Below are 13,438 nucleotides of genomic sequence, written 5' to 3'. Positions count from 1 at the left end.
ACTCAAATATGTACTGGTTGAGACCATTAAAACTCAAAAACTTATTTCTGGTGGAGACCAACAATACTTTTAATGAAATTAAGTTCGGATGCTCCAACTTCCTATATGAAGGAATAAGTCATTTGGTGGGGGTTTCTCCTTAATGCTCCGCAAACCTGATTAAAACCCAAAAAACCCAAATTTTGTATGGAAAATTGTCTTATAAACCTGTGATAAATTGTTATGAATAAAGGCCCAAATAGACAACACAAGCGGATTGACAAATATACTAATATTTTACGTTTGTGCAAACCTGTTGTGGTATGAAAAAAGTGTGTCTATTTGGCCCTTTCGTTATCAACTTAAATTAACTAAAAAGGTTTATCTCAGAAAAAATTTGTTAAAAATCAGCTTATTGTTGGCATTAAGAAAGGTCGAAAGGTCGAAAGGTGTTTGCCTGTCTAAATAGTCGCTCAAACTTATAAGGGTTGTGCAAATCAATTTCTATACAAGTCAATTGCTAAAATGGAAACATGTACAGGTTGCACAGTTTACGAGGGGTTTGAACGTTTAAATGAAAACCCTTATTGTATTTTGCAATTGAAGGTATTTTAATCTATTTGACGTTTATAAATACAATTTTGGTTCAAAATGGTTAATAAACCTAAAATAAGTTTTTATAAATACAGGCGAAAGACTTTAAAAGCTCATTTGAATTTGCAAAATTTATTGCTGATTTGTCGAAACATTATTCTATTGTATTTCTAAAGCCTGTGTTCTGGATTTTGCGGTCTAAAATTTTATAATCGTCTTGCTTTATATTTGGTGAATACCAAAACAAAGTTCAAATATTTTTTGCTAAATTTTAATATGTTCAGTTTGAAAAAAAATTCGAATCACACTGCCACCGATTAAACACTGTAACCGATTAAAAATATCAAACTTTTTTTACCACACCAGAGAACTCTTATAAGGATGAATTCGAGCAATTATAGCTATATAGTACATATTTTAAGCAGTGTTTATATAATTAACCCCATATTTATGAAGATATTAAGGATTAATTTGATTCCAAATTCACAACTTCTAAAGTCTCAGGAAGTAATTTCAATGCTCTTTTTTGGAAGTGAAATTGTAGTAACATTAATAATGGTAATAGACACATTTAATACTAAAGCCAAAAAAAACATATATTTCACAACAACTACGTGCTACTTTTGAAATGGTGATAAATGTTCGTAATACTTCGTTTTATTTTTGCAGAGTGTTAGGAAAATCAAAAAAGTTTATCCAATATATATATATATATATATATATTATATATATATATATATATATATATATATATATTATATTAATATATATATATATATATATATAATATATATATATATATATACTTTTCTCAAGAAAATATGATATAATAATCGCATTAAGAATGTAAGTTTTCCTTATCATATTGTTCTTTGATTTATTGGGTAGTGAGAGTTAAAGACATTTTCTGAAAGGGGCCTTATATTGGGGGTATATATATATATATATATATTTATATATATATATATAATATAATATATTATATATACTATATATATAATATATTTATATATATATATATATATATATTATATAATATATATATATATATATATATATATATATACTTTTCTCAAGAAGGTAAAGGGTCTAATAATCCTAAATGTATCCTTTTTCAAAGTTTAGTTGCCTTCTCTCAAGAAATATTCCAGAAGGATTTAGCTTCCTCTTCTAAATGGATTCATATTCATTTCCCAAAGTTTTATGCATAAAATTTCGGCAAAAATTTTTCTTTATAAAACTTTTATGACTTCTAATGAGCATATTTTCGGTTTCTGTGATCATTACTTTTTGTTGGCATGTTAAAATTTTTAAATTGAAGGGCTTATTGCAGTAAATCGATATGCCACAAAAATTAAATTTTTAGTAAAACGACATTTAAGTTAAAAAAAATTCTCAAAAAACAAGATTTTCTTAATTTATGCTTTAAATACACTTAGTAATCACATAAATTCGATAGCTATAGGTTGCAAAAAGTTGGATATCATAAATAAAGTGGAAATCAGTGTTTTACAAAAAAATTGTGGCTTATCAAGTTATTGCTTAACAATAATTGAATATTTTTTTATTATCAAAAAACAAATTTTAGTATATTTTCAATGTGGCTTATCATGTTCTTGCAACAAAAAATTATGTAATATTTATTTTCAAAATGAAATTTATATTTGCGTCAGAATTCATGTCAATTCCGCTTTTATCTTCATCATTATAAAGGACTTTCTTAATGAAATAAAATTTCTTACAAATAGTTTAAATAGAAAAAGAAGAAGCCAAATTCAGTCATTCCGTTTGTAACACATCTAAATATTGATCATACCTCACAAAAGTTTATATATTCTGGGTCCTTATTAAATTATTAGACAATCTAGTCATGTCTATCCGTCTGTTGAAAGCATGATAGAGTCCGAACGGATAGAGCTAGAGACATATAGTGTATATACATATTCTCTTCACGCAGACTAGCTCTGAGAGAAAAAAAACAAAATGTGAGAACTAAACGCACTCACGAAACTTTTCACTTTTAATTTATTTAAAAACCCGAAAATTATTCATATTTTACAGAAGCAAAACAACAGCTGTTTTAAAAATGCGAGTAAAGCGATGAAATTTTACATAAGTAAGTCTTATATCAGCCAAATTCTCTCTACCAGGTAGTCCCCTCCGAAAAATTACATTATAGTTCCTTACTTGCTTCAAAATACATGTTTTGGACTGAAATACGCCATAAGAAGGTTTCTTACGAGCAAAAATTAATCTTCTGAATCTTATGAGAATCGGCCTATAATTAACCTTACCCCCAATATAAGGCCCCTTTCAGAAAATGTCTTTAACTCTCACTACCCAATAAATCAAAGAACAATATGATAAGGAAAACTTACATTCTTAATGCGATTATTATATCATATTTTACAATTGAAAACGATTTTATTATAATATAGATTTAATATATTTTGTTTCCAATAAAGAATACAAACATTTGAAAAATATTTCAAACATAAAAATAATTTAATTATAAAATTTTCAAGAAAAGCTTTCAAATGAAATAAATTTAATTTCGATAAATAAAATAAAACTAAAAGAAATGCGCGAATTTTTATATTTAAATTTTGTGATAAGTTGAAATGCAACGCAGATTTTATGAAAAATATTATTCTATGAATGTATCTAAAAATGTATGTATGCAATTTCGGATACATGAACTAAATAGCCACTATAAAGGCTCAATTTTATGTTTCTCAGTGCTAAGTTAAAAAATTACAAAAACAAAATACATTACTTTTTAATTCTGATCATAATTTTGTTATATTTTAGTGAGTTTTAATATATCAAAAGGAAAATTAAATGATAATATGTAGATAGAATAAAATTTTCAAAAACGATCACTTTTTAATACCCCAGCTAAAAATAATTAATATCACACTTTACAAATTACATCTTAATCACATCTAAAAATGCGATTACATACTATTCACTTTTATAAACCAAATATTTCCTTACAAATGAAAACCCAGTTGTGTTTTATTTTCACATCCAAATATCGGATTTAACTGCTTCTTAAACTAAGATTAGATGTAGTTCAGAGTTGCCAAAAATGAACAACATCCCTCCAATGATACACTAATGTAAAATTCATAGGTTTTTCATCCGAATTTGAAGCACTTCGAGTTACTAGTTCTGATGGAAATACGACATTCAGAAGAAAAATTGTTTGCACATTTCAGTAAATGTATTTATTTCATTGTGATCAGTTGTGTGATACATTGTGAAATTTAGATTTGTAATAAATTGTGTTTAATATATAATAAGCACCAGCGAGAGATTAGTGAGTGTAAATCAATATAAAAAAGGAGAAGTAAAAAAAATTTATTATAAAGTCGTTTTTATAACATAAAAGAGTATGAAATCAAAATTGGAAATTTACTACTTTTACTCACTTTTATATTATAAAAAAATGAATTGAAACTGAAACGAAATTGACACATCAAGTAAGTATTAAACAGGCGGAACAGTTTCTTCCGATTATCACTCAGATTATATCAAATTAGATTGTTTTTAACTTTAAGCTGTAACGTTATGGTTGCAATTTGGATAGAAATTGTTGGCAGGGTATCGAAATGTTTAACAAAAGACCATACAGAATAAAAGCTGCGATTTTACTTTCGTTATTTTTGGATATTATGATCGCGTAAACGATATTATAATTTCATGGAAAAACGATATTATTAGGATAGGTACAATTTAGTCGGTACATACTATCGTTTTCGATACGAGAACGATATTACTTACTTATAAATTTTATTACATAGGTGATATCGTTTCGATATCGTTATAATATAAAAAAAAAATATAAAAAAAATTAAAAGAACTGAAAATTTAGTTTCTTCTTTATTACCATTTATCGTGATATTAATATAATTATAAGAATTATATTATATGGATATAATTGTTATTTTTATGATTTTTGGAAGCAAAGCTCTTTCTGATTCGAAGTGACATGATTTGGGGGACAATTTCAATAACGAGAAATTTCGGGTGCAATAACGTTAATATTTCAACAAGATACATACCGCTACAGCTGTAAAAGGATGGATTCGGAGCCAGATTGTAAACATTTTGGATTGGCCTTTCCTAACCTAATTATTATTAAAAAAATTGTCGTAAAATGTATTATACATTTACATATGTCGGTTACGGAATTTTTAAGAATTCTTACTTTTTTCTGCAATATTTATGAACAAATTGCCAAACAAAGTCTATTATCTACTAATCTGTTTCCATATTTAGTAGATAGTAATCCTTTTTTATCGTATTTTGTATAATAAAAAAATATAAATTGAAATGCTGAAAAATTAAATCTTAAACAAGAAAACATCAGCAATCATACCTAAATATATTTTCTTCATAAAATCCCGCCAATTACGCGCATATTTCATCGATTTTATTCTAAAAATCATAAACAAACACAAAATTTTCCTACGAAAATTTCAAACATTTTTGTTAACAAGAAAATAAAAATACATTTGAAATATTTTAAGCAGAGACAGTAATTGTTATTTTTATTTAAAAAAAAATAAAATAAAAATTTTATTTGGTTAGTATTTCTTTTCTCATAAAATACAAATTGCTTTTGATTTGTATTTTTTATATTTTTCGTAAAATTTTCAAACAAAAATCAATGTTTAGAAAAATAAAAATCATTGATTGATTTCTATTTTGTGTTTGAATAAATAAAAATTACTAAGTGAATATTATTAAAAAATCATAAATAATTTTTTATTGAAATATATAGAATAAAAATCAAAAATAATTTTTATTATAAAAATCATGAAAAAAAAGTTTATTGAAGAAATCATTTTAAAAAGGTTGGGGAAATATTTTGGTACATTCAAAACACTTCTATGACGATTTTGGTACATTCAAAACACTTCTATGACGATTCTTTCATACTGATTTTTTTAAGCAAAAATTTCATAGATAATAATTATTTTCTGTCTCTGATTTTAAGTCAAGGCTTCTAGATTATGTTTGAAAAAATAATAATTAAAAAATGCATACAATTTAGGAACTTATTCTTAAATATTATTAACTTTTATCAATGAAAGCAGTTCATAGTATTTATGCTGAAACTGTTTTCTGTGTAAGAATAAAAGAATGTAAAACAATATTTAAAATTTAAATTTAAAATGGAAAACACTAACAAAAACTGAGTAGTTTTCATACAAGATTTAAAAAATTGTTTTCTTCTCTTCATTCTGAATTCGGGCGTAAGAAATGTAGTGTAGAGCACTAGCATATGTGGCCGTCAGCTCGTTATTGTATAAGTGAATTATACATTTGGTTTTGTTTGTTTGACAATAATTCAAGAAAGGAAAAGTCGTTTTTATTTGTGTTTTAAAAGGGTTTTTTTATTGTATTATTTAATAAGAAGTTTTTTTTGTTTCGAAACTAAAAATAATAATATAAATTATGTAATAATAAATTTACCTTTAATATGTATACCTTATAGATTTTTTGTTTTATTAGGGGAGGGGTTCCTTTATGAATTTTCTTCTTTTCTAGATTAGAGCAGTGATTAATCATACATACATCATTATGTATATTTTTTTATTTCATTTTATCATTTATAAACTAAAATTATATTTTTTTGTTTCTGTTTTTATTAAATAAGAAATTAACGTGTACTAACAATTTCATCATATTTAGAATTCGGAAAGCAGATCGATCCATTCTATGTATAAAAAACTGTTATAACTAAAATTCACGTTAAATAAATTAATATTTTCTCATTTTTTGCTTGTATTTGTTACATACATATTATAGATATACATATATCATCAGTATATATAAATATATTACTACTGTACTACACTTATTAGGTATTTATTTTTTAACTAATGTACATATACCACTTGTGGTTTTGTAACTTTTTTTTAATAATTTTTAATTAGTTATCAACTTTTTTATATGTATGCATATGTATATATATTTTTTATGTTCATTTAATTAAAGTTAAAACTTTTGTTTTTTGTTTGTTTATTTGTTTCTTGTGTTTCGAAAACGAAATTCATTATTCAGTGTAGGCTTAAACAAAATCTAAACTAAAATAAAAATGGAAAGTTATGCTAAACGAACGTTTCGAACAAGAATTGGCCATAGCTTGTGTATATTAACAATGGTATTTATATTGATTGTATGTAAATAGTTAAAGTTCACTGTTGCTGTTAATAACATTGAGTAGGATTAGAAGAAGATTTCAAAAAGATTAGAAAACGATAAAAAAGGATAGATATTTTTATTTTCTCTATATTGTTGGCGAGGAAATGTGAGTGGTGTTAAATAAATATTTTACAGAGCGCTTAGCCATTAAAACATTATAGTTGCAGTTTTTTTTAATTCAAAATTTGCAATTTGTTATATGCGTTAGAGAACCTTGGAGGTTTCCTTCATATTTCATTATATGTATTGTATTGGTAGCAAATTTTACTGACGTCCCTTTTGTGTTACTAGCAATAGTCTAGCAATATTTTGTTGTAGCCCTTAAAAAGATTTGTCGTTGTGGGATGTTCCTTCTGTATTGCTTCATTTCAACGTAAATTAATCTAAAAATAAAGATATATAATATAAATTGTCGTGACAAGTAATTTTACAAATAGTTTATAATTATGTAATAAGCGATGAAAAAATACTATTCCAGATTGAGTGAAAAGTCGGAATAGGAAAGCGTGTTTTATAAAAATAATTTAATTTTACCATATAAATATTTTAAAATAAAATATGTATGTATGTATGTATGTATGTATGTATGTATGTATGTATGTATGTATGTATGTATGTATATATATGTATTTGGATACAGAGAATTTATGTTTAAAGTCGTAACCACTATTTTCTGCATTTTTTTATCATACATGATTTCTGTAATTGCAATCTATTTTATAATCTATTGTAATTGGGAAAATTTAACATCAATCGACTGTTGAATGATGAAATTTATTTAAAACTTAATTTTATGACAAATTTATTAAGTGCTTCTGTTTTCTCGGGGAAATAACTAATAATTCGTTCTGAATTAATTCGGTCGGAGTTATGATGATAGAGTTCTAAAAATTGGAGACAATTTTTAATTGTTGTTACGTCTTTTTGCATTTAAGGCGAATACAGTGGTAAACAATCGTTTGTACGCAACATGTTTTCTTTTCAGGTGAACTATAGAACTGGAATCAATACACCATAGTTATTAAATAATAAAAAATATATTAAGGGTTTTCAGCGTTTAAGTTTCCCATTTGTGCAATTGAGCAAGTTTATTCGACTTGTTTCATGAAATCCCTGTTCAAATTCAGTGTTTAAAACCTTTAGATTTTGGTAGCAGTAGTTAAAGATGTAGCAAAAAATACAAATTTTAATAACAGTAGTAGAGTCATTGGTATTTAAATATTTTAATGTAGCAATTGAATACTTCAAATAGTAGCACTAAATATTTTCTTCAAGTAGCAATAAATGTTATTATATTTTTCAACAATTAAAAATTTGGTAGCTTTGCTACTTTATTTTGGTAGCAGTTCTAGGTAGCAATGCTAATTAAATTTTTGGTAGCTTAAAATTTTGGTAGCATAAAAATAATTTTTTTATTAAAATACGAAAAAAATACGTCATTCAGAAAAAAGGCACAAGCTGCGGGATTAAATTTAGGACTTCGATTTGTGGGCCTTCTAAAGACATATTTACGTATTATAAAGTTGCGATATTAATTTCTCATTATGTTCACTACTAAAAGGATTCCTGTATATTTATCAAGGATTATGTATCAAATTTTGTATGAAAATTTTCTTCATAAGATTTTTATAAGTTCTAATGAATACAAATTCTTCGACTGAAAATCTTATAAAAAGCCTTCGACAGATGACCATCTACAAGCCTTTTTAAGTAAGCATGTATAATTAAAACGATTTTTCAATGCGACTTGATGTACATGTGTCTATAGAATAATGCCTTTAGTAAGGCCCCTATACTGAACATTTTTCCCGTTGGGATATGTGTATTTGTTAGTTTATTTTTTGTTTTCGAAGTTTTTTACTTTTTCTATTGCTACTTCAATTTTTATTCTATTGCTACCTCAATTATTTGGTAGCAATAGAACGAAAGATTTCTATTGCTACTTTTCAAAAGCAGCAATAAAATTATTTATATTTTTAATCTACTACCCCAATTGTAGTTTATGTTTTATTTAGAACTATTTCTACTTCTACTAATTTATTACTACTGCTATATTTGAGATTTACTTTTTTATAAGTAGCAATAGTTTTAAAAACGTATGATTATAAAGCAAAACAAATGCCACTGCTACAACTTCAGACAATTGTTTAGAGCAGTAGTTAAAGCAATAATATAATTCTTGGCAGCAAACGTAGTTTTTCTAACACTGTTCAAATTCTGTTCAATTACAATATTTATAAACACTTAAAAACAAAATCAAAAAATTATAAATTAATTATTTAAAAAAAATTTAACGAAATATGTTTTAAATGTGAATATTCAAGTCAATAAATTTAAAAGTGAACAATAGCGAACGGATTTATTAAATGCACAATGTGTTTGCCAGTCTAAATAGTTGCTCAAACTTATAAGGGTTGTGCATGGAAACATGCACAGGTTTCACAGTTTACGAGGGTTTTGAACGTTTAAATGAAACCCTTATTATAAAATATTTTTCTCTAATAAAAATATCGGACAAAAATAAATTTTCGTTAAGACATTCGTTTTACAGCCATACAAATTATAGAAATCTTTATAAAGATATATTTTTGGTAAAAATTCCGATTTTATCGCTGCGAAATTAAATTAGGAAAATTTTTATCAAAACGTCAGAATTAAGGTTTATTTTAAACAATATTTTTAATTATTTCCTTACAGATACTCATTCTGTTTTAAAACTAACATAAAACTATTTTAAAATGTTGAAGAATGGAGCTAATATTTTCAAGTGAAAATGAGCTAACCTTCTCTTAGTTTAGGTCGTTACAAGAGTTTATTGTGCGAACTGAACCAAAACACTGTTAAAATACAAATTACATTTCGGTTGAAAATTCCTGGTACATCGGACATGTTTCTTATACAAATTGAAGATAAATAAAATATAGCATTTAAAGATGATATAGACTTTTTTAGGCAAGACCTTCAGAAATTCTTTGTTGGAGCACTTTAACATTTTACCTAACCAAAACCTAATGAAATCAAATCTATCAGTAGCAATTACAGAGCCTTACTACCGTAAACTTATTTTCTTAAAATATTATTTACTTTCTTTCAAAAGTTAAAAAAATGTGATGCGTACAAACGAATGTCTACCACTGTATAACTATGTAAATTTAGTGTTAATTTTTAAAGTCTTACTATCTAATGAACTTACCAATAACGTGTGTATCCATGTTTGAAATGCGCGATTTCGATGCAGGTTGTGGTATAATGGTGATCTCATCATTAATTTTTAATGGTTTCAACAATGAATCGTTGGCTGCACTTAAACTGTTTCGTCCTGAACTGCTGCCGGCTGCCGCACTGGGAAGGGTTGAGTTCTTTTTCCCATCCATTGCCTTTTTTGCCACAGTACTATGTGCTGTATACACATGTGTTTCGAATTGTTTGTACATGCCGAAGGTTGCTGTACAGACGGTACACTTATAGGATAAATGTGCTGGTTTTAAAGTCATATGATGATCACGAGATACATGATTCAATAGTTTCCATTGATACATCTATAACAACATTGAGTCAAAAGTTATTTATAATGAACCGTGTTTAGAGCAATAACAAATATAATTTACCCTTCCACATACTGGGCATCTGCCGGCGTCTTTGCCTTTATTGGCTGCCTCTTGCATAGAACTTGTCACTAAACCATGGGAACCCAATAAATGCCGTTCCAAACCTTGATCAGTAAAGAATCTGAACTGACATTTTTGGCAATTCAATGGAGGTCGATTATATATCATTTTCGGGTGTATCTGTAATAATAATGAATACGGAATTAATTCTTCTGAACACATTTTAACTTGTAAAGTTAGGTACTTACTTTGACCTTATGCATCCACTGCATATGATTACGCAATTGTTCCAGATCCTTGATGTAGACATCACATATCTCACATATAACGAATTGAGCTTTGCCGCCCCCAGGACTTTGACCTGGTTTCATACCAGCTGGTGGTACCTTGCTAGTCGATGGTGATGAACCAGCTGCTCCACCAGTTGATTGACGAGGTAGCGGTGTTATTGAAATACTTGGTTGTCCTGTTGATTTTTTGCCTATTGGGTTTTGTATTATTTGGCCTCCGGCACCTAGTTGATAGTTGTTTGGCAATACTACATTAGTAGCTGCTGGATTACGAACTTGGTTGGCGGCTCTCATCATGGCACCGGCATTTTGCGCATTTTTGCTAACCGGTGCTGGAGGTGCCCGCCCGCGTAGTTTATTGGCTGCATTTTGAGCTGCTAATGCTGCAGCCTGCAGGTTTCTGGCCTGTTGTTGTTGCTGTATGGAAGCCAATGCAGCCTTTTGTGCAGCAGCTTGAGCTGCCATGGCTTGATAAGCAGTAGCGGTTGCCACCAGTCCATGACGTGGTTTGAGACGTGGTATCTTGGCAGGAGCTTCCCAATCATTAGGAGGAGCTAAATTCACTTCGGGTCTGAATTTTTTCGCACAAACAGGTTGATGACGGGCTAATTTTGCTTTTCCATTATCCTCGAAGCCGCAATTTGGACATTGATGATAAGGCAACGGTTTAATTAAACGTGCTTTGATGTTATGAACAGCTTCCATGTGGTACACGATTTCAGTAGCGTTGCGAATTTCGAAAATACAGAAATTACACTTGTACAGCACACCATTCATATGAGGTGTTTCATAGTGATTTGCCATTGATAAGGCAGATTCAGATTTAAAATTGCAGAACTCGCACCGTTTCATATTGAATTTAAAAGGGGAATTCTTTTTCTTTGAAGCCTCCATATTGGCAGTAAGAGCTGCAATTGCTTTTTCGAATTCAGCAGTATTGCGGCCCAAACTTTTGCGCATTTTGCGTTTTTGCAAACGAATTAAATCATTTTGTACAAATTCTTGCACTAGACCAACACCTATATCCATGAAGAATTTTCCCAAGGGACTTTCGAAATAATTTTCTTGACCTGGCTTTGCAGCGGTACCATCAACTGTTGCTGACGTTGAAGACGTAGATGATGCCGGTTTTATCGCTCCTTTGAGGGCCGTCATGTCATCAGAAGCTTCTTTGATGAGTACTTTTGTGCGCATACCGGTTTCCGAGTCATCATCGTCATCATCTTCCGATTCTTCGTCTTCCTCCGACCAGGATTCATCATCTCCGTCGTCACGTCGACGTTTCTTCTTCTTTTTTGTTTCTTCTTCACGATCCTCCTTGTTCTGTTCAGTCATCATATCAAATTCGTCGGCCTTATCAACATCATCAAAGTCTTCTTTAGTGAAGGAAAATTTTGATTCTATTTCTTTGATCACATCCTTTATTTGCTCCGAAGGTGGTTTCTCATAAATATATGGGACTATGAAGGATGGAGCTTCCAAAACAAACATTTCATCAGTAAGGCCAGGTAGAATATTGGTATTGGCCGGTGTATTCAAACCAGTTAAACCCGCCAAGGCTGCAGCCGCCGAAGAACTAGCAGATATTGGCGCACCAACGGGCACTAACTTTGGAGGTCCGGAGTTTGCAGCAGGTGTAATATTCACAGGGTAGACATTCATGTCGGGCGTACGCTTAGTTGTAGCCTCTTGCGCTATTGGCGGTGTAATTAAAGTTCTTGCGTCTTTAATACTAATTTGTCCAGGCATTTGCGGAGCACTACTACGTTGCCGTTTACTAGGCGGCTGAGAATCTTCACTTAGAGTGTCCATTTTGCGTTTTGTGAGATCATTTGGTGCTGGATTATCATCTTCGATTACCACACAATCATCATCATCGTCGTCATCGATCACTTCAGTAGATTTAATGGGGGGTGCTGTCTTTGTGGTTTTGGCGGGCTGTTTATCGTTTTCATTTTCTGAATCAGATCCAATTAACACTGCACCATCTGAATCGTTTTCTTCGGGCTTTTTGTTATTGCTATTTTTGACTGATGTATTAGTCACTTCAGACATTTCGATATCCGAATCATCGCCCAGGTCAACAACACCACCATCCGATTGTTGTTTCTCTTGATTGGTAACAGTTCCATTCTCCTTCTGTTTATTTTTCGGCACTGCCAGAGGATCGTCAGTATGGTTAGAATTGTCATTGGATGTTTCGTCAACATGATTTGTACTTTTAGAATGCATAGAACCATCATGACTTATGGCGCCATCATCTTCATCATTATTTATTGATTTCTTTGTTTGAACATGACTATCATTTGTATTAGTTTCATCATTTTCAGTATCGGCATTGTTGGAGGCCGCCTTTTCCGAAAGACTATTGACACTATCAACGCTCTCCTCACCTGTTTTAGGCGCTGAATCACAATTCTGCGAAATGCTCTCACATGCATTCGATGAGTCCTCGTTTAAGCTGGCAACGGACTTAATTGCCAATTCTTTACAATTTGCATCTCTGCCAGCACTACCCCCATTTTCCGTTGATGAGGTAATTTGAGAATCATCTTCTTCGGTATCAACACCATCTACGTCCATGGCTTCTTCTTTACTTTTGTCGGTTTTGTTGTTGCTGTTGCTATCACTGGATGAACCATTCTGTTGTTGTCCTTCATTAACGTCCCTGTTACTGTTGTTTGATTCATTATTTTGAATATCGCCCGTCAAAGCAGAACCCTCTGGAATAGAAACATCAACTTCTGTCAT

General features: G+C 29.6%; 1 protein-coding gene across 1 annotated transcript; it reads right to left on the bottom strand.

Annotated features, from left to right (window-relative positions):
* Nucleotides 1-6,193: 6,193 nt before the first annotated feature.
* Nucleotides 6,194-13,438, bottom strand: LOC111691035. Its single transcript, XM_023453656.2, has 4 exons — nt 10,646-13,438; nt 10,398-10,577; nt 9,983-10,328; nt 6,194-7,172 (listed from the first exon to the last, which is right to left on the bottom strand). Exons 1-4 carry the CDS (start codon nt 13,436-13,438, stop codon nt 7,168-7,170), a joined length of 3,324 nt encoding a protein of 1,107 aa, XP_023309424.1. The 3' UTR covers nt 6,194-7,167.

Source organism: Lucilia cuprina, chromosome 5 (assembly GCF_022045245.1).
Source record: "Lucilia cuprina isolate Lc7/37 chromosome 5, ASM2204524v1, whole genome shotgun sequence".
Taxonomy (NCBI): domain Eukaryota; kingdom Metazoa; phylum Arthropoda; class Insecta; order Diptera; family Calliphoridae; genus Lucilia; species Lucilia cuprina.
The sequence above is the reverse complement of the archived record's forward strand: the minus strand, read 5'-3'. Positions and strand labels throughout refer to the sequence as shown.

Coding starts and splice junctions, on each gene's coding strand:
- LOC111691035 (XM_023453656.2), bottom strand. CDS start 13,438: ATGACAGAAGTTGATGTTTCTATTCCAGAGGGTTCTGCTTTGACGGGC. Junction 10,578..10,645: donor AGTGGATGCATAAGGTCAAA/GTAAGTACCTAA, acceptor TTATTATTACAG/ATACACCCGAAAATGATATA. Junction 10,329..10,397: donor GATGCCCAGTATGTGGAAGG/GTAAATTATATT, acceptor ATGTTGTTATAG/ATGTATCAATGGAAACTATT.